At 42.1% G+C, this 19,726-nt stretch overlaps 1 protein-coding gene across 20 annotated transcripts in view; it reads left to right on the top strand.

The window, feature by feature from the left end:
• trdn (triadin) overlaps nt 1-12,857 on the top strand; it is a 55,887-nt gene extending 43,030 nt beyond the window's left edge. For 19 of the 20 annotated variants that reach the window (XM_071413586.1, XM_071413578.1, XM_071413581.1 and 16 more), the window contains 2 exons: nt 9,944-9,991; nt 10,250-12,857. In XM_071413586.1, coding sequence (XP_071269687.1) covers nt 9,944-9,991; nt 10,250-10,410 — 209 coding nt within the window. In that variant the 3' untranslated portion in view covers nt 10,411-12,857. The remainder of the gene's footprint in view (nt 1-9,943; nt 9,992-10,249) is intronic. The other variant, XM_071413574.1, reaches the window with a different exon arrangement.
• The last annotated feature ends 6,869 nt before the right edge of the window (nt 12,858-19,726 follow it).

Below are 19,726 nucleotides of genomic sequence, written 5' to 3'. Positions count from 1 at the left end.
ATGACACAGCCAGATATTCAAATTTGAGTTAGTTCTGAAGATAATGTATTTTTTGGTTTCACCTTTATTTAACCAGGTAGCCCAGTTGAGAACAAGCTCTCATTTACAACTGCGACCTGGACAAGATAAAGCAAAACAGCGTGACACAAACAACAACACAGAGTTACACATGGACAGTGTGTGCAAGTGAAGTAAGATTAGAGAATGACTCTGGCTTATCTGTACAACACTAGAGATAATACATACATAGACATACTTGTACCACAGCCATTGTCGCATAGAATTGGAATGAGTAAAATGGACATTCCCACCCGAAACAGTGTTGGTTTGGGTGAACCTAGCCTCTTCCTAGAAGCCTCTTCACAGGCAATGTATCTCTGACACAACGCCTGTTATCCGTATATGAGCAGAATGTCGGCCCAGGTTCACCTAGTTCCATCCTCTCCCACTACCCGCGACTGGACTTCCTCTCACTACCATATTTGGTGGTGAGAAAACATTCTAAACTGATGCTTCAGCTTTATAGATCCTGTGATGTGTCTGGGTTCGCCCTTCTGTTGGTGACCACAAAGTGCATTCGGAAAGTATTCAGACCTCTTGACTTTTCCCACATTTTGTTACGTTACAGTCTTCTAAAATTAATTAAATAAAACAATTCTACACACAACACCCCATAATGACAAAGCGAAAACAGGTTTTAGAAATGTTTGCACATTTATTAAAATGCGCAATCGGGGGAGAAATCCTTGACCATTAATGCCTGACCCAGTGGTCAGGGAGGTGACCAAGAACCTGATGGTCACTCTGACAGAGCTCCAGAGTTCCTCTGTGGAGATGGGAGAACCTTCCAGAAGGACAACCATTTCGGCAGCACTCCACTAATCAGGCCTTTATGGTAGTGGCCAGATGGAAGCCACTCCTCAGTAAAAGGCACATGACAGCCCCCTTGGAGTTTGCCAAAAGGCACCTAAAGGACTCTCAGACCATGAGAAACAAGATTCTCCGGTCTGATAAAACCAAGATTGAACTCTTTTGCCTGAATGCCAAGCTTCACATCTGGAGGAAACCTGGCACCATCCCTATGGTGCAGCATAGTGGTGGCAGTATCATGCTGTGGGGATGTTTTTAAGTGGCATGGACTGGGAGACTAGTCAGGATCGAGGAAAATATGAATGGAGCACTCAGAATGGAGCACTCAGAGCACTAAGTGTTAAGTTCATGTTTTAAGTATCCCTATATTTCTGTTATTACGGGGCTATCACTCAGTCAAGAGTGCGCATGCGCAGGAAGTCTTGTCGTTGGACCTAGCCTCGAGTGTAATGGCTACTTGTATTGTGTTCATATAGTATTGTAAACTTTGTTAAACTGGAACCTTGTCATTGTGTCATTTCGAATTAACATTGGTAGCAGAGGATGGTTTCTAACTACAACGTGCCACCTCGCTTCGACGAGAAGAAAAAAGTTGGAAAAATGAACTGGGAATCTGGACACGCGTTACTAATCTGGACGCGAAAAAGCAAGCACTTGCGGTGGTATTATCGCTTGAGGGAAGAGCGAGAGATACAGCACTGGAAATATCCGTTGAGGATTTGAACAAGGATGACGGTATGGGAACTTTGATCACAGCACTGGATTCTGTATTTCTTAAAGAAGAGAAAGACCGTGCCTACGAGGCATATTCAAACTTTGACAGTGTTACGAGAGATATTTCGGTTGCAATGGCGGACTACATCATTGATTTCGAACAGAGGTACAATAGAATGCGCAAGTACGACATGGTTCTCCCAGATGCAGTGTTAGGGTTCAGGTTGCTAGACACTGCTTGTCTAGATGGTAGGGAGAAACAGTTGGCTTTGACTGCTTGTACTGTGCTGACTTTTGCATCTATGAAGTCGGCACTAAAAATAATATTTGGTGAGAAGACGTCTGTCGCGCCAATAACAGATGGAATGCAAGTGAGTGACGCAGCATATTACACCGAGCAGCACAGAAAAGGCGCCAACAAGTCACGTTCTCAAGACAACCAGAAGAGGGCGCCATTTCCCGGCACAAATCCACTGGACAAATATGGAAGGAGATCGAAATGTGCAATTTGTCAAAGCACTTACCATTGGGTTAAAGACTGTCCTCATAAAAATGAACAGAGGAAAATGTAAACACAGAGATAGAGCAGTGTAACATTACACTGTTTTCAAATGAATCTGATACTGAGATTTTTATAGTTGAATCCTTAGGATCTGCTGTGATTGATACTGCATGTACACGGACAGTGTGTGGTGCAAAATGGCTTGATAGCTATGTCAGTGAACTAAATATGAAAGAAGTACAAAATATGATTGACACACCAAGCAAAAGAGCTTTCAAATTTGGAGATGGGAGAATTGTCCATTCTACCAAGAGAGTTAAGATACCAGCAAAAATTGGTCAGACTAAGTGTCACATTGAAACAGAGGTGGTCCCTACAGATATCCCCTTACTATTAAGCAAAGCTTCCCTCAAGAAGGCAGAGGCTGTACTAGACATAAAAAATGACAAGGCAGTGATGTTTAAACAACCAGTGACTCTTGAACTTACTACCTCAGGCCACTATTGTGTAAACATTTTAGACAAAGGCATCTCACAGAGTCCATGCAAAAATGAGATTCTGACTGACACAGAGCACATGGAGATTCTGACAGTCACAGAGAACATGAGCACTAAAGAAAAACACAAAGTATTGCAAAAGCTTTACAAACAGTTTGGACATGATACAGTTGACAGACTTCAGAAGTTACTCAGCAGTTCAGGGAATAATGATGATGAGAAGTACGAAACTGGAAACAAAGTGTACTACAAACGAGTTGACTGTCAAGAGTGGAAAGGACCGGGAGTAGTCATTGGTCAAGATGGTGTGGTGATATTTGTGAGGCACGAAGGCATGATTGTCAGGGTGCATCACTCAAGATTGCGGAAAGTAAATGATCAACAAGATAGAGGGGCTGTAGCTGAGAATCAGTCTCCTAATGAAAATGACAAAAAGGACACAGTAACAGACACAAACCTACCAGATGTCACATCCAATGATATGGACACTGAAACTGACACAGGAAATGGAGCAGAGACCTTTAACCATGCCACAGGTAATACTATTGAGCGTTCAAATGAGGAAAACATTCAACAACAGCCATATGTGTTAAGAGAACATGGTTGTTCCAATCTGAAAACAGGACAAACTGTTAAATACATGGACAGAGAAAGTGGTATTCCACATACAGCAACCGTCATTGGACGAGCAGGAAAAGTAAAACACAAGAACTGGTACAACTTGCAGTACTCTGAACCAGCTACACTTTCTGGTACAACAGGGTCAGCTGACCTGTCACTTGTAGATAATATCAGAATTGAATCAATGGAAAATCGAGAAAAACAGAATGACATTCAAAATGATGATGTACTTGAAACAAAGGACGTGTCATTTGGCTCAGCTAAGCTAGATGAGCTCAGTAATTGGAGGAAAAATGGAGTGTTTGAGGAAGTCAAAGACATTGGCCAAAAATGCGTCTCAACAAGGTGGGTGTGGACCCTTAAAGAATCCTTAACTGGAATAGTGCCTAAAGCACGTCTAGTGGCTAGAGGTTTTGAGGAGCTGGCTGCTAAAGAACTCTCAAAAGACTCACCGACATGCGCCTCAGAGTCACTCAGATTGCTGATGTCAGTGATCTGCCAGAAAAAATGGAAACTTAATTCCATAGACATCAAATCTGGATTTTTGCAGGGAACAGAGCTGTCAAGGGACATTCACATCCGACCTCCGCCCGAAGCTAAAAGCGAAGGAACACTGTGGAAACTAAAAAAGTGTGTGTATGGACTGGCAGATGGATCACTCTAAATCAAATCAAATCAAATCAAATTTTATTAGTCACATACACATGGTTAGCAGATGTTAATGCGAGTGTAGCGAAATGCTTGTGCTTCTAGTTCCGACAATGCAGTAATAACCAACAAGTAATCTAACCTAACAATTCCACAACTACTACCTTACACACACACACACAAGTGTAAAGGGATAAAGAATATGTACATAAAGATATATGAATGAGTGGTGGTACAGAACGGCATGGCAGATGCAGTAGATGGTATAGAGTACGGTATATACATATGAGATGAGTACTGTAGGGTATGTAAACATAAAGTGGCATAGTTTAAAGTGGCTAGTGGTACATGTATTACATAAAGATGGCAAGATGCAGTAGATGATATAGAGTACAGTATATACATATGAGATGGGTAATGTAGGGTATGTAAACATTATATTAAGTGGCATTGTTTAAAGTGGCTAGTGGTACATTTTTACATAATTTCCATCAATTCCCATTTTTAAAGTGGCTGGAGTTGAGTCAGTATGTTGGCAGCGGCCGCTAAATGTTAGTGGTGGCTGTTTAACAGTCTGATGGCCTTGAGATAGAAGCTGTTTTTCAGTCTCTCGGTCCCTGCTTTGATGCACCTGTACTGACCTCGCCTTCTGGATGATAGCGGGGTGAACAGGCAGTGGCTTGGGTGGTTGTTGTCCTTGATGATCTTTATGGCCTTCCTGTGACATCGGGTGGTGTAGGTGTCCTGGAGGGCAGGTAGTTTGCCCCCGGTGATGCGTTCTGCAGACCTCACTACCCTCTGGAGAGCCTTACGGTTGTGGGCGGAGCAGTTGCCGTACCAGGCGGTGATACAGCCCGACAGGATGCTCTCGATTGTGCATCTGTAGAAGTTTGTGAGTGCTTTTGGTGACAAGCCGAATTTCTTCAGCCTCCTGAGGTTGAAGAGGCGCTGCTGCGCCTTCTTCACAACGCTGTCTGTGTGGGTGGACCAATTCAGTTTGTCCGTGATGTGTACACCGAGGAACTTAAAACTTTCCACCTTCTCCACTACTGACCCGTCGATGTGGATAGGGGGGTGCTCCCTCTGCTGTTTCCTGAAGTCCACAATCATCTCCTTTGTTTTGTTGACGTTGAGTGTGAGGTTATTTTCCTGACACCACACTCCGAGGGCCCTCACCTCCTCCCTGTAGGCCGTCTCGTCGTTGTTGGTAATCAAGCCTACCACTGTAGTGTCATCCGCAAACTTGATGATTGAGTTGGAGGCGTGCATGGCCACGCAGTCGTGGGTGAACAGGGAGTACAGGAGAGGGCTCAGAACGCACCCTTGTGGGGCCCCAGTGTTGAGGATCAGCGGGGTGGAGATGTTGTTACCTACCCTCACCACCTGGGGGCGGCCCGTCAGGAAGTCCAGGACCCAGTTGCACAGGGCGGGGTCGAGACCCAGGGTCTCGAGCTTGATGACGAGTTTGGAGGGTACTATGGTGTTGAATGCTGAGCTGTAATCGATGAACAGCATTCTCACATGGGTATTCCTCTTGTCCAGATGGGTTAGGGCAGTGTGCAGTGTGGTTGCGATTGCGTCGTCTGTGGACCTATTGGGTCGGTAAGCAAATTGGAGTGGGTCTAGGGTGTCCGGTAGGGTGGAGGTGATATGGTCCTTGACTAGTCTCTCAAAGCACTTCATGATGACGGAAGTGAGTGCTACGGGGCGGTAGTCGTTTAGCTCAGTTACCTTAGCTTTCTTGGGAACAGGAACAATGGTGGCCCTCTTGAAGCATGTGGGAACAGCAGACTGGGATAAGGATTGATTGAATATGTCCGTAAACACACCAGCCAGCTGGTCTGCGCATGCTCTGAGGACGCGGCTGGGAATGCCGTCTGGGCCTGCAGCCTTGCGAGGGTTAACACGTTTAAATGTTTTACTCACCTCGGCTGCAGTGAAGGAGAGCCCGCAGGTTTTGGTAGGGGGCCGTGTCAGTGGCACTGTATTGTCCTCAAAGCGGGCAAAAAAGTTGTTTAGCCTGTCTGGGAGCAAGACATCCTGGTCCGCGACGGGGCTGGTTTTCTTTTTGTAATCCGTGATTGACTGTAGACCCTGCCACATACCTCTTGTGTCTGAGCTGTTGAATTGCGACTCGATTTTGTCTCTGTACTGGGACTTAGCCTGTTTGATTGCCTTGCGGAGAGAATAGCTACACTGTTTGTATTCGGTCATGCTTCCGGTCACCTTGCCCTGGTTAAAAGCAGTGGTTCGCGCTTTCAGTTTCACGCGAATGCTGCCGTCAATCCACGGTTTCTGGTTTGGGAATGTTTTAATCGTTGCTGTGGGTACGACATCGTCAATGCACTTCCTAATGAACTCGCTCACCGAATCAGCATATTCGTCAATATTGTTGTTGGACGCGATGCGGAACATATTCCAATCCGCGTGATCGAAGCAGTCTTGAAGCGTGGATTCAGATTGGTCGGACCAGCGTTGAACAGACCTGAGCGCGGGAGCTTGTTGTTTGAGTTTCTGTTTGTAGGCTGGAATCAACAAAATGGAGTCGTGGTCAGCTTTTCCGAAAGGGGGGCGGGGGAGGGCCTTATATGCGTCGCGGAAATTAGTATAACAATGATCTAGGGTTTTTCCAGCCCTGGTAGCACAATCGATATGCTGATAGAGTTTAGGGAGTTTTGTTTTTAGATTAGCCTTGTTAAAATCCCCAGCTACGATGAATGCAGCCTCAGGGTGTGTGGTTTCCAGTTTACAAAGAGTCAGATAAAGTTCGTTCAGGGCCATCTGCTTGGGGGGGAATATATACGGCTGTGATTATGATTGAAGAGAATTCCCTTGGTAGATAATGCGGTCGACATTTGATTGTGAGGAGTTCTAGATCAGGTGAACAGAATGACTTGAGTTCCTGTGTGTTGTTATGATGATCACACCACTTCTCGTTAATCATAAGGCATACCCCCCCGCCCCTCTTCTTACCGGAAAGATGTTTGTTTCTGTCGGCGCGATGCATGAAGAAACCAGCTGGCTGCACCGACTCCGTTAGCGTCCCTTGAGTTAGCCATGTTTCCGTGAAGCAGAGCACGTTGCAATCCCTGATGTCTCTCTGGAATGCTACCCGTGCTCGGATTTCATCAACCTTATTGTCAAGAGACTGGACATTGGCGAGTAGTATGCTAGGGAGTGGAGCGCGATGTGCCCGTCTCCGAAGCCTGACCACGAGACCGCCTCGTTTGCCCCTTTTTCGGCGTCGCACAGGGTCGCCGGCTGGGATCAGATCCATTGTATTGGGTGGAAGGCAAAACACTGGATCCGTTTCGGGAAAGTCATATTCCTGGTAGGAACGATGATGAGTTGACGTTAATCGTATATTCAGTAGTTCCTCCCGACTGTATGTAATGAAACCTAAGATTACCTGGGGTACCGATGTAAGAAATAACACATAAAAGAACAAAATACTGCATATTTTCCAAGGAACGCGAAGCGAGGCGGCCATCTCTTTTCGGCGCCGGAAGTTCTAAGTTCTAAGTACAGCAAGTACTCTACTGGTACAACAAAGTCAAGGCAACAATGCTGAATACAGGTGGAAAAATGTCACAAGTGGATCCTGCAGTCTTCTATTGGCTTGATAAAGACTGCAATGTGACTGGAGTACTTGCCTGTCATGTTGATGACTTTATCTGGGCTATCATTCAGTGCGCATGTGCAGGAAGTCTTGTCGTTGTTGGACCTAGCCTCGAGTGTAATGGCTACTTGTAGTGTGTTCATATAGTATAGTAAACTTTGTTAAACTGGAACCTTGTCGTTGTGTCATTTCGAATTAACACTAAGGACCTCAGGCTGGGACGAAGGTTCATCTTCCAACGACCCTAAGCACACAGCCAAAACAATGCAGGAGTGGCTTTGGGACAAGTCTCTGAATGTCCTTGAGTGGCCCAGCCAGAGCCCAGACTTGAACTCAAATCAAACATCTCTGGAGTGACCTGAAAATAGCTGTGCAGCGACGCTCCCCATCCAACCTGACAGAGCTTGAGAGGATCTGCAGAGAAGAATGGGAGAAACTCCCCAAATACAGGTGTGCCATACCCAAGAAGACTTGATGCTGTAATTGCTGCCAAAAGTGCATCAACAAAGTACTGAGTAAAGGGTCTGAATACTTATGTAAATGTGATATTTCAGTTTTTTTATGTGCAAAATAACTGTTTTTGTTTTGTCATTATGGGGTATTGTGTGTAGATTGATGAGAGGGAAAAACTTTGTAATCCATTTTAGAATAAGGCTATAACGTAACAAAATGTGAAAAAAGTCAAGGGGTCTGAATACTTTCCGAATGCACTGTATCTGTTTAAGAGAACAAAGAAAAAGAGACAGGAAGAGAAACGGTTAGTTGTCACTTCTTCGAGTGTTGTTGAGGGGAGGGGGGACACAAACCACTGTGCTCCCCCGCCTCCTGCTGGTCGCAAAAGGCATGAACAATACCCAAAGGAAGTCCTTGGAGGGCTCAGGCCCAAATAAACGTGGATTTCAACGATATACAGTCATGGATTAAAACAACAACATCTTAACCATGTTTAATAAATACAATGTGATTCCATTGTAACGGCAGCCTTCCTCCTCTTCGTCTGAAGAGGAGGTGTAGCAGGGATCGGACCAAGACGCAGCGTATTCCGTGTTCAACATGTTTTAATAAAGAGACGATAACGTGAACACTATACAAATACAAAATAACAAACGTGGCAAACCGAAACAGTCCTATCTGGTGCAGAGAACACAAAGACAGAAGACAACCACCCACAAATCCCAACACAAAACAGGCTACCTTAATATGGTTCCCAATCAGAGACAATGACAAACACCTGCCTCTTGATTGAGAACCATAAAACATAGAATGCCCACCCAGCTCACGTCCTGACCAACACTAAAACAAGAAAACACAAAAGAACTATGGTCAGAACGTGACATCCATAACCTTATGGGCAGCCACAACTATACTGTACAAAAATAAACATTCATTCTTAGATAGGTTTTTGTGTGTTTTAAAACTTTTCAATCACAAATCATAAACCTACAATAGTCTACGCCATCCCAATCTAATCTCAAAATGATTTGGCAGGTGTCATATACAGTAGATACAGGAAACAACAAAGTAATCATACTTAACACTAAATGCAATTAGAAAATAATTTATTCCTACATGTAAAATGTATGTATTGTTTATAAATATATGCCATTTAAAAAACTAAAATGTTTCTGGAATAGATTTCAAAGCAATAAATGGGGGGTGACTTATATATGTTATTAAAATATAAGATCTTATATTTTAAAATGTATGTCACGTTTATATATAGGTTTTGAATATATGATGATATATTTAAAAAATAATATGTCATGTTCTTTGATATGCAGTGCCAGTCAAAAGTTTGGAGACACCTACTCATTCAAGGGTTTTTCTTTATTTTGACTATGGTAACAGCTCCGCTTCCTGAGGTAATTGCGGTTGTTAATGCATTCATCTTATTAGTTAAGTGTATCCAAGGTTCCAGCATTTAGCCATATTTTCCTTATTTAGCAACAGGTCAGCTAGTTTTGCGGTTTGGATTTATGCTGTGGATTCTCTGTTTTTCTCCCTGAGGACCGAACAAAAACCCTGTGTCATATTTGATTAGATTAAAAACATTTAAAACATCTCTTTCTAATGGGGAAATGATTCTCCTTTCTTCATCCATCGCAGGAGTTTTTAAGGTCATCTGTATCATTGAAATTCACAGTCCATTTTCCCCAGTGGACTACTATAGACTTTCTGATCAGAATTCCCCAGGAGAGTGAGCCTTTCTCATGTCTGCACAGCCACACACATTCTCTGCATCCCTGTAGTCTCCACAGGGCTGGAGAAGTCCCATTGGGCTTGAAAGGGTCTGCTTTGAAATTCCATTCTCTGTAATGGATATATTAAATCTACAGTAGGGGTAAGAGAGAGCCATCACATTGTGTATTTATACAAGGAGAATATATACATTGGGTACCTTGAGATAGTCTTTGTCCTCTCACTCTCATACATGTTCTATCTCTGATTCTCTGTGTTCTTATCCCACGTCAGAAGATTCTCAGACTGAGGAGAGAGCCACGGACAAGAAGAAGACGTCGGGTAAGATCACTGATGGAGAAAGTTCTGTCCATCTTAAAGGGAAACTCCACTCAAAAACTGTCTTTTGGTATTTGATTCATTAGTCCACTGTTGATACAGTCCCAAAATGTTTTGCATGTCAGCAGTTTTCAAGATATTGAAAACTGAAGCAAAGTGTCACTGGCCACAGCATCATGCTTCTTCTTCCTGTTATACAAACACATGCAAAAATAACAAATCCTTCATTTATTCCTTATTTTCCCTCATTGTATCTTACAGGTCAAACAGTCTTGCAGTGTGTTTTTATTGGTGGAAAGAGTGCCCACTACCCTTTGCTACCTCCCACCCCTGGTGTGACCCCTGTGTCGATGAGCCCAGCCATGCAGTCCATGATGATGCAGCAGGTGCAGCAGCAAAAAGCCCGAGCAGTGGGACAGTAGACTAGCTCCTCACCCCTATGCTGCTCCCTCATCTCAGTCTGCACTTCAACGTTAACCAGCAGGTGGCGCTGCTTGTATTTACTTCTGGCCCACTGGCTTCTCATTGAAAACGGAGGACAATCAGGAACTAAAGGGGAAGGATGGATGGACAGTACAGTATTATTTATTTTTCTATGACCGGTCGAGCTCCCGTGAGTTTCTAAGTCCCTAAATTCCTTTCCTTTAGCTGTGGCTTTGCTGCTTTTTCAACACTCTTAGAAAAACGGTTACGAAAGGGATCTCTGTCTGTCCCAATAGGAGAACCCTTTTTGTTCCAGGTAAAACCGTTTTTGGTTCCAAGTAGAACCATTTTGGGTTCCATGTAAGACCCTCTGCGAACAGGGTTCTACATGGAACCCGAAAGGGTTATACTTGGAACCAAAATGGTTCTATCTGGAACCAACAAGAATTCTTCAAAGGGTTCTTCTATGGGGACAGCCGAATAACCCTTTTAGGTTCTAGATTACACCTTTTGCGCTCAGTGTTGAGTTCTTTGTGATCTATGCTTTTCTGTAGATGTATTTATTATGAAAGGAGTGTAAGTTATGGATACATCACCTTCAGCAGCAAATGGAATTGATCATTTCTGTACATTTCAACCAAATGCAATGTACACATGCATTTCATTTGTAATTAGGCTGAAGTTCAATGTACTGTATATAATGTACATCTTGATATGACATCGTGTAGTTTACGTTTGTTGAATGGTTACTTCACATCATTATTTTTGTTACATCACAACATTCATCAAGTTAATGATTGCAATACTTGTCTGTACATTGATTTTTGGGCCATACATCTATGGCACTCGGATATAAATGGAGTTAGGAGTTTTATTTCATGTTTTGATTCTATTTTGTTAAGGAAACTCACTGAAAATGATATGCAATAACAAATGAACAATGTTACTCAGTTTGGCCGAACATGTCCATATCGGTAGGTTTCTGTTGATGTGTGTCATACCCTGCTGATATTGCACTCTGTGCCTTACCTGTGTCAGGAAATCCTAAACCATATTTTGAGACACTATTGTAGAAGTTGCGCATCAAATCCAGAGTACAAAAGATACCGCAAATAAACAATGACCCACTGGGCAAAAACAGGTTGAATGAACGTTGTTTCCACGTAATTTCGACCCAAAAAATGTATGTGAAGATTGTGGAATCAACGTGGAAAACTGATTAGATTAAGTAATCAACGTAAGGGCATTTCATATTCTTTTCACCCAACTTTATACTAAGTCTAATGACATGGTGACATTTGTCGTTGATTTCAAGTTGAATTCACGTTAGTTGACAATTCAACCAAATGCAAATCAAAACTAGACGTTGAACTGACGTCTGTGCCCAGTGGGGAAGATCTTCAGAAAATATATTTTTTTAATTGTGTGGCTTTGTGCATCATAGTTTGGCCAAGAAAGAGGATATATATTTGTTTTTGCCAAAAAATGGCCATATCATTAGTTAATGAAAAAAAGTTAAAATGTAGTCCCCCTTACAAAGATGACAAGGAGTTTTCACCTACGGTAAACGTGTCCATTCATTGTCAGAAGTTATAAAATATGGTTCACAGGCATGCTAACACCTACTGTATACATCTGCCCAGATCTGCATACACACATGAACATTGCCTTATCACTCATTACTTACACTGTGATGTTGTTTTATGTATTGTATGTTAAATGTGTTGCTTCCATGTAAATAACTGCATCAGCTTGTATTTTGCTGCTTGGCATGTCGGTAAAGGATTGTGGGATATTGAGTATGGTAGAATTACTCATGGGAGCTCCCGTTGTTAACCAGAAGAACCTCTCTCTCTCTCTCATCCTCTGAGGAGTGTGTGTAATGAGAATGCAACACTAGAGGAGGTCAAGTCAATGACTGTCCACACGTTTTTTTTATGACCAACAAGGATTATCGTGAGATGGTGTTATGATGTTATCCTGTGATATATAGGTGTGGGTGACTTCATCATCCAGTCATGTTCCTATCATAGCGTTTGCTTCTATGCGCAGCAGCCAACTGCTGAAATACAGTGCCCTCCATAATTATTGGGACAGTGAAGCATTTGTTTCTTATTTTGGCTCTGTACTACAAAAGTTTGTATTTGAAATCAAACAGTGACAATGAGGTTAAAGTGCTGACTGAGAGCTTTAATTTGAGGGTATTTTCATCCATATCGGTTGAACCGTTTAGAAATTACAGCACTGTTTGTGCATAGTCCCCCCATTTTAGGTGAGCAAAAGTATTGGGACAAAGTAGTACAAATGTAAGTATTTTGACCTATATTCATGGCACGCAATGACTACATCAAGCTTGTGACTCTACAAACTTGTTGGATGCATTTGCTGTTTGTTTGGTTGTGTTTCAGATTATTTTGTGCCCAGTAGAAATAAATGGTAAATAATGTATTGTGACATTTTGCAGTCCCTATTATTGTAAATAAGAATAGAAAATGTTTCTTAACACTTATACATCAATGTAGATGGTACCATATGATTACGGATACTTTTTTATGAATCGTGAAATGATGAGTGAGTTACAGACAAAAAGTTACAAAAACAAAAATGTCATACCCCCAAGACATGCTAACCTCTCACCATTACAATAACAGTGGAGGTTATCATTTTTGTGAGTCTTTTTGTGCCTCTCACTCATCATTATTCACGATTCATTCAGGATTATCCGTAATATGGCAGCTTCCACATGGCAGCATCCACACATCCACATATTCTCATTCACAATAAAAGTGACTCCAAAATGACACAATACATTATTTACCATAAATTTCTATTGGGTACAAAATAATCTGAAACACAACCAAAACAAACAGCAAATGCATCCAATAAATTTGTAGCTTTACAAACTTGATGTAGTAATTGCGTGCTGTGAATATGGGACCAGATAATTAACTACTTGCAAGTACTTGCTTCACTGTCTCAATAAGGAGGGCACTGCATTTTCAAGTAGGTGTACCTTTTTCTGATAATGGTGTTGCTCGAGACTTGATGGTCAGGAGTCCATGTTTCAAGACCGTGTGAAAGAAACTATTGGATCTGAGCTTAGATGTCCTCGCTACAACAGAAGGGACGATAAGTACAGTTGAAGTCGGAAGTTGACATACACTTAGGTTGGAGTCATTAAAATTCGTTTTTCAACCACTCCACAAATTTGTTGTTAACCAACTATAGTTTTGGCAAGTCGGTTAGGACATCTACTTTGTGCATGACGCAAGTAATTTTTCCAACAATTGTTTACAGACAGAATATTTCACTTATAATTCACTGTATCACAATTCCAGTGGATCAGAAGTTTACATACACTAAGTTGACTGTGCCTTTAAACACCTTGGAAAATTCCAGAAAATGATGTAATGGCTTCAAAAGCTTCTGATAGGCTAATTGACATCCTTTGAGTCAATTGGAGGTGTACCTGTGGATGTATTTCAAGTCCTACCTTCAAACAATCAGCCAAGACCTAAGAAAATAAATTGTAGACCTCCACAAGTCTGGTTCATCCTTGGAAGCAATTTCCAAATGCCTGAAGGTACCGCGTTCATCTGTACAAACAATTGTACGCAAGTATAAACACCATGGGACCACGCAGCAGTCATACCGCTCAGGAAGGAGACGCGTTCTGTCTCCTAGAGATGAACGTACTTTGGTGCAAAAAGTGCAAATCAATCCCAGAACAACAGCAAAGGACCTTGTGAAGATGCTGGAGGAAACAGGTACAAAAGTATCAATATCCACAGTAAAACAAGTCCTATATCGACATAACCTGAAAGGCTGCTCAGCAAGGAAGAAGCCACTGCTCCAAAACCGCCATACAAAAGCCAGAATACGGTTGCAACTGCACATGGGGACAAAGATCATACTTTTTGGAGAAATGTCCTCTGGTCTGATGAAACAAAAATAGAACTGTTTGGCCAAAATGACCATCGTTGTGTTTGGAGGAAAAAGGGTGAGGCTTGCAAGCCAAAGAACACCATCCCAACCGTGAAGCACGGGGGTGGCAGCATCATGTTGTGGGGTTGCTTTGCTGCAGGAGGGATTGATGCACTTCACAAAATAAATGGCATCATAAAGGAAGGGAAATTATGTGGATATATTGAAGCAACATCTCAAGACATCAGTCAGGAAGTTAAGCTTGGTCGCAAATGGGTCTTCCAAATGGACAATGACCCCATGCATACTTCCAAAGTTGTGGCAAAATAGCTTAAGGACAACAAAGTCAAGGTATTGGAGTGACCATCACAAAGCCCTGACCTCAATCACATAGAAAATTTGTGGGCTGAACTGAAAAAGCTTGTGCGAGCAAGGAGGCCTACCAACCTGACTCAGTTACACCAGCTCTGTAAGGAGGAATGGGCCAAAATTCCCCCAACTTATTGTGGGAAGCTTGTGGAAGGCTACCCGAAACGTTTGACCCAAGTTAAACAATTTAAAGGCAATGCTACCAAATACTAATTGAGTGTACGTAAACTTCTGACCCACTGGGAATGTAATGAAAGACATAAAAGCTGAAATAAATCATTCTCTCTACTATTAATCTGACGTTTCACATTCTTAAAATAAAGTGGTGATCCTAACTGACCTAAAACAGGGCATTTTTACTAGGATTAAATGTCAGGAATTGTGAAAAACTGACGTGAAAATGTATTTGGCTAAGGTGTATGTAAATTTCCGACTTCAACTGTATAGACAATACATGGTGACTTGAGAGCCCATACTGTGAAAGCCTGAGCGTAAAGGCTGAGCAATGACTTTGTTTTGACTGTAGCTGTCTCAGCCTGCTGTATGGTATCTATCTACTATCTATCCATACATTTTGCAGTGGTACAGTAAACTGTCTTTTTCCAAGGACACGTGCATCCACAGTCAGCAACAACAACTCGACAAAGTATTGAGAAGTAGGCCAGAGAATAAAAGAAACTTGACTTTGAAGTTCCAGAGCTCCATTTCCTGTTCCACCAGAGGAAATGCTGCTGTGTGCTGTGTGTTGTTTTCTGTGGATCTGACTAATGGCTGGGGGCAGAGCCCCCCCACCATGAGATACACTCATCAACGATAAACATCAACAACAACATCAGTGAATACTATTTTTTCATAATTATAACTATGTCTTACCTTTCTATTCTTGTATTTTTTGTCAGGGAAACTTGTTTACCGGTGGTGGAAAGTACTTGTTGGTTGACTGCTCTTTCATCATGAGCTTGGTCGTATCATCATACCTTTCTCGGTCACTAGGTATAACAAACCAACAGCAAAGACAACCGTACCGTATGAGGTTTTAATACCTTAAGTTTACTTGATTTACACCAGTGCCGCTGGCACATTTCAGTGAATTTATTCACTTGTGGAATTTCTTGACAGAGTACAGACCTCAGATATACATGATTTATAAGCACTGAGTATGTGCCGATTATGTGAGCTGTAACAATGTCATTTCAAAAACATTATTCAGAATTGAAATATGTTTTGGGTTGTTTTGTTCTTTAAGATGATTCAGTTTTGTTAATTGCCTGTATTATGCATGACTGTTATTTGAACAAAGACAACACATTTTGCAGTTATTGTCCCTTGTTTTCAGCAACACTCTGGTGAGTACTGTAGGACTTGTTGCACTACTGTAGGACTTGAAATATTAGCTATTAACAGACCTGTCAGACATCAGTTGAGCTACATGTAATGGATGGATATAGATTGCGTTGCTGTGAGATGTGTACGCTCTGTTGATTTCCTGACATGCACAGAGGAAAACAAACTCTCCACCTTATGTAACAGCAACAATATGAGATATGTTCCCAAAGACTAATTTAAATTTAGATACATTTTCTTGCAAAAAAATACACAAGGGACATTTTTTATTTTGGGATATTCCTTTTTTATAGCCCTTTACCCTGGGTTACCTTGTCAGTGCTCTATTGCTACTTTGTGAGACTATTGCTAAACTTTCTCCCTGCTCTGCTGTAGCTCTGTCCTGCAATTAATCACAACAGGATGTCACTGATATGTTTAATGATACTGTTCTTATGTTGTAGTTTTAGTTTTTGAACAGTTTTAACCAAGTCCAAACTCTTATTTAAACAACAGCACATTATTTATTTTAAATCCCCCCCCAAAATATATTTTGAAAGTATGTTGTACATGGAGCATAAAACAACTGGTAATACAGTACTTATATAGCATTACAGTATTTATATGAATTCTTATTTTTTTGTTTCTTTGTTTTGTTTTCAGAACAATGCTCTCTTTACTTTTTTTTGTCAACCTCGTTTAGTTTTTAGTATACAGTACTTTAAGCAAAATGTGGCTCTGGACTACACATGGCAATGCAATGTTAGCTTTACGAATTGAGTAAACATGTTACCATTTTAAAGGTCTTTGTGTTTTATTTTTGGTATGGGCTAACTTCATATTATAGATATAGATGTCTTTAATACCTTCGAGTCATAGAAGGGATAGTTCGGGATTTTGGCAATGAGGCCCCTTTTATCTAATTCCCCAGAGTCAGATGAACTCATGGATACATTTTTTGTGTATCTGTGTTCAGTTTGAAGGAAGCTGCTAACTAGCGTTAGCACTCTTACTAACTAGCGTTAGCACAGTTTCTAACTAGCGTTAGCACTCTTACTAACTAGCGTTAGCACTCTTACAAACTAGCGTTAGCACAGTTTCTAACTAGCGTTAGCAAATCTTCAGTAATCTGTCCTTAAACTGTTGTATTCTGCACAGCACATTGTCATGCCACCCAACAACAAAGTTATCTGAAACTTAGGCACAACAGTGACTATAAAGACTGTTGTTTAGGTCCAATCCTCTTATGTCCATCTTCCCCTGTGTAACAGCAGTCCTTATAGACAGGGACTAATATTAAGGGAATAAAACAGCAACAATAATACTGTTTCTGCAACAGAGGGATAATCCTACCTGACATTTTTATTGCTTTTTTTTTTACCCCAGTTATGAAGCAGGCAACCTTATGTGCTGCTGTAGAGTGCTTCCATCAATTGCTGCTGTGTTTTTATGACACTTTACCAGCTATGCAGCCTTTAAGACTCCCAGGACGGTGTATATTCCATTCCCAGGCTTGAGAGGGGAACTACAAATAAGACAGAGTACTTGAGGTGTGTTTGCCTAAATATCATGCAGTCCAGATAAGTGCTGTTGTTAACATTGAGTCAGTTCCACAGATACTGTATGAGTGGAGGCTACTGTATGCCAAGGTACCTTAGTGGTACTGTATAATTTGATTATTGGGTCCGTCCATTCTATTTTCTCTCAAGGCTCCTCCCAAACTGGCCCAACAAGATGAGTCAGTCAGCCCAGCCCACGCCTGGGCCATTCATAAATCTAATGGGATCGAATCTGCTCAGGACAGGGCAGGGAACAAAAATAGAATCCAGTGAGTCAATCTCTCTCTTACATGGGTTTCCTGCTAAAACCATGTTACTTTAATGCATGTTTTCTGTCCCCTAAAAGCAGTACACTATTTACTGTAAATGTTTAATTCTCCATGGTTCTGCAGCTGCGAAATAAATCAAATCCAAGCAGAGGAGAGATGTTTGTTCTGAGGTCCCTATGCTCCCTGAGCTACAGTAACAGGGTACCACAAAGAGAGAGAGCCACGCTAGGCCTCATCATCAGCTGATGAGCCAGGGGATCTGGGTCAGCCAGAGCACTAAATTAGTACAATGTGCCTCATGCTCGGTAATGCCATCTCTTGCAATAAATAACACAAGGGATGTTCAAAAAAAAACAACCACTTGTTGTTTTAGGTTTGGAGCTACCGTGGAGTTTTGGGTGAAAACAGAGTGAAATCAAGGATGCTGTGGGGGTTGTTTGAATTCCTGTATAACCACTGTGCAGACAGAGACATTAAAGAGAATATTGCTCCAGAGCGGGTGAGTCTCATGCGTGTGATGGTGAGTAAGAGACCTGAGGTAAAGAGGTGTGATTCATCTCTGCCTATTTGGCCACAGCATCCTCCACAACACAACTCCCTCCAGCATCAACAGCCTAAACACGCAGGCGGCAGGCAGGCAGCTCACAGAGGCCACCTCAGGCCAGGATTAGACCTCCAATCTCCATAAGAGACTGTCTGGGAGTGGACCAGGGCAAGGTAAGGCAATATGGAAGCTGTTGGTTCTACCTCTGGCTCCTCACACTCTCAGCAGAGTGACACAGCTATAGAACAAAGAGTGCTACATTGATACATTGACGTCAATGGGGAAGACCAGTAGACTCAGTCAAGGTGGAGAAACCCATGTGAAATCATAAATCGCACCACGTCTGTTGTCTCAGTCAGTATGGGCCTCTGACTGGGTGAACCAACTAGCCAAACAGACTGCACCGTGATGGTCATGTGGGAGGGAATAACGATGGCTTTCTCAATGAATAATTCAAAAAGCTTGTGGGTTTGCTGCTGTGTGTGTTCAGTAAGGGATTGAGGTGTGTCCTCTTCTTCACACACACTGCAGTAAACCCAGGGTGGCTCAGTATGGCTCAACTTCAGGAGGCTGAAGAAATGTTTCGTGTCACCTAAAACCCTGACAAACTTTTACAGATACACAATCGAGAGCATCCTGTCGGGCTGTATCACCCCCTGGTACAGAAACTGCACTGCTCGCATCCGCAGGTCTCTCCAGAGGGTGGTGCGGTCTGCCCAACGCATCACCGGGGGCAAACTACCTTCCCTCCAGGACATCTACAGCACCCAATATCACAGGAAGGCCCCAAAAAATATCCAGGACATTAACCACTCGAGCCACAGCCTGTTCACCCCACTATCATCCAGATGGCGTGATCAGTACAGGTGCATCAAAACTGGGACCGTGAGACTGAAAAACAGCTTCTATCTTAAGGCCATCAGACTGTTAAATAGCCATCACTAGCCGGCTTACGCAACCCTGCACCTTAGAGGGTGCTGCCCTATATACATAAACGTGCAATCACTGGCCACTTTAATCATGTTTAAATAATGTTCACATACTGCTTTACTCATCTCATATACTGTATTCTATTCTACTGTATTTTAGTCAATGCCACTCCGACATTGCTCAATCTAATATTTATATATTTCTTAAATCCATTATTTTACTTTTAGATTTGTTTGTATTGTTGAGAATCGTTTTTAGATACCACCGCACTGTTAGATACTACTGCACTGTTAGATACTACTGCACTGTTAGATACTACCGCACTGTTAGATACTACTGCAGTGTTAGATACTACTGCACTGTTAGACACTACTGCACTGTTAGATACTACTGCACT

The sequence above is a fragment of the Salvelinus alpinus genome, chromosome 8, assembly GCF_045679555.1.
Source record: "Salvelinus alpinus chromosome 8, SLU_Salpinus.1, whole genome shotgun sequence".
In the NCBI taxonomy this organism is placed as follows: Eukaryota; Metazoa; Chordata; class Actinopteri; order Salmoniformes; family Salmonidae; genus Salvelinus; species Salvelinus alpinus.
The sequence above is the reverse complement of the archived record's forward strand: the minus strand, read 5'-3'. Positions and strand labels throughout refer to the sequence as shown.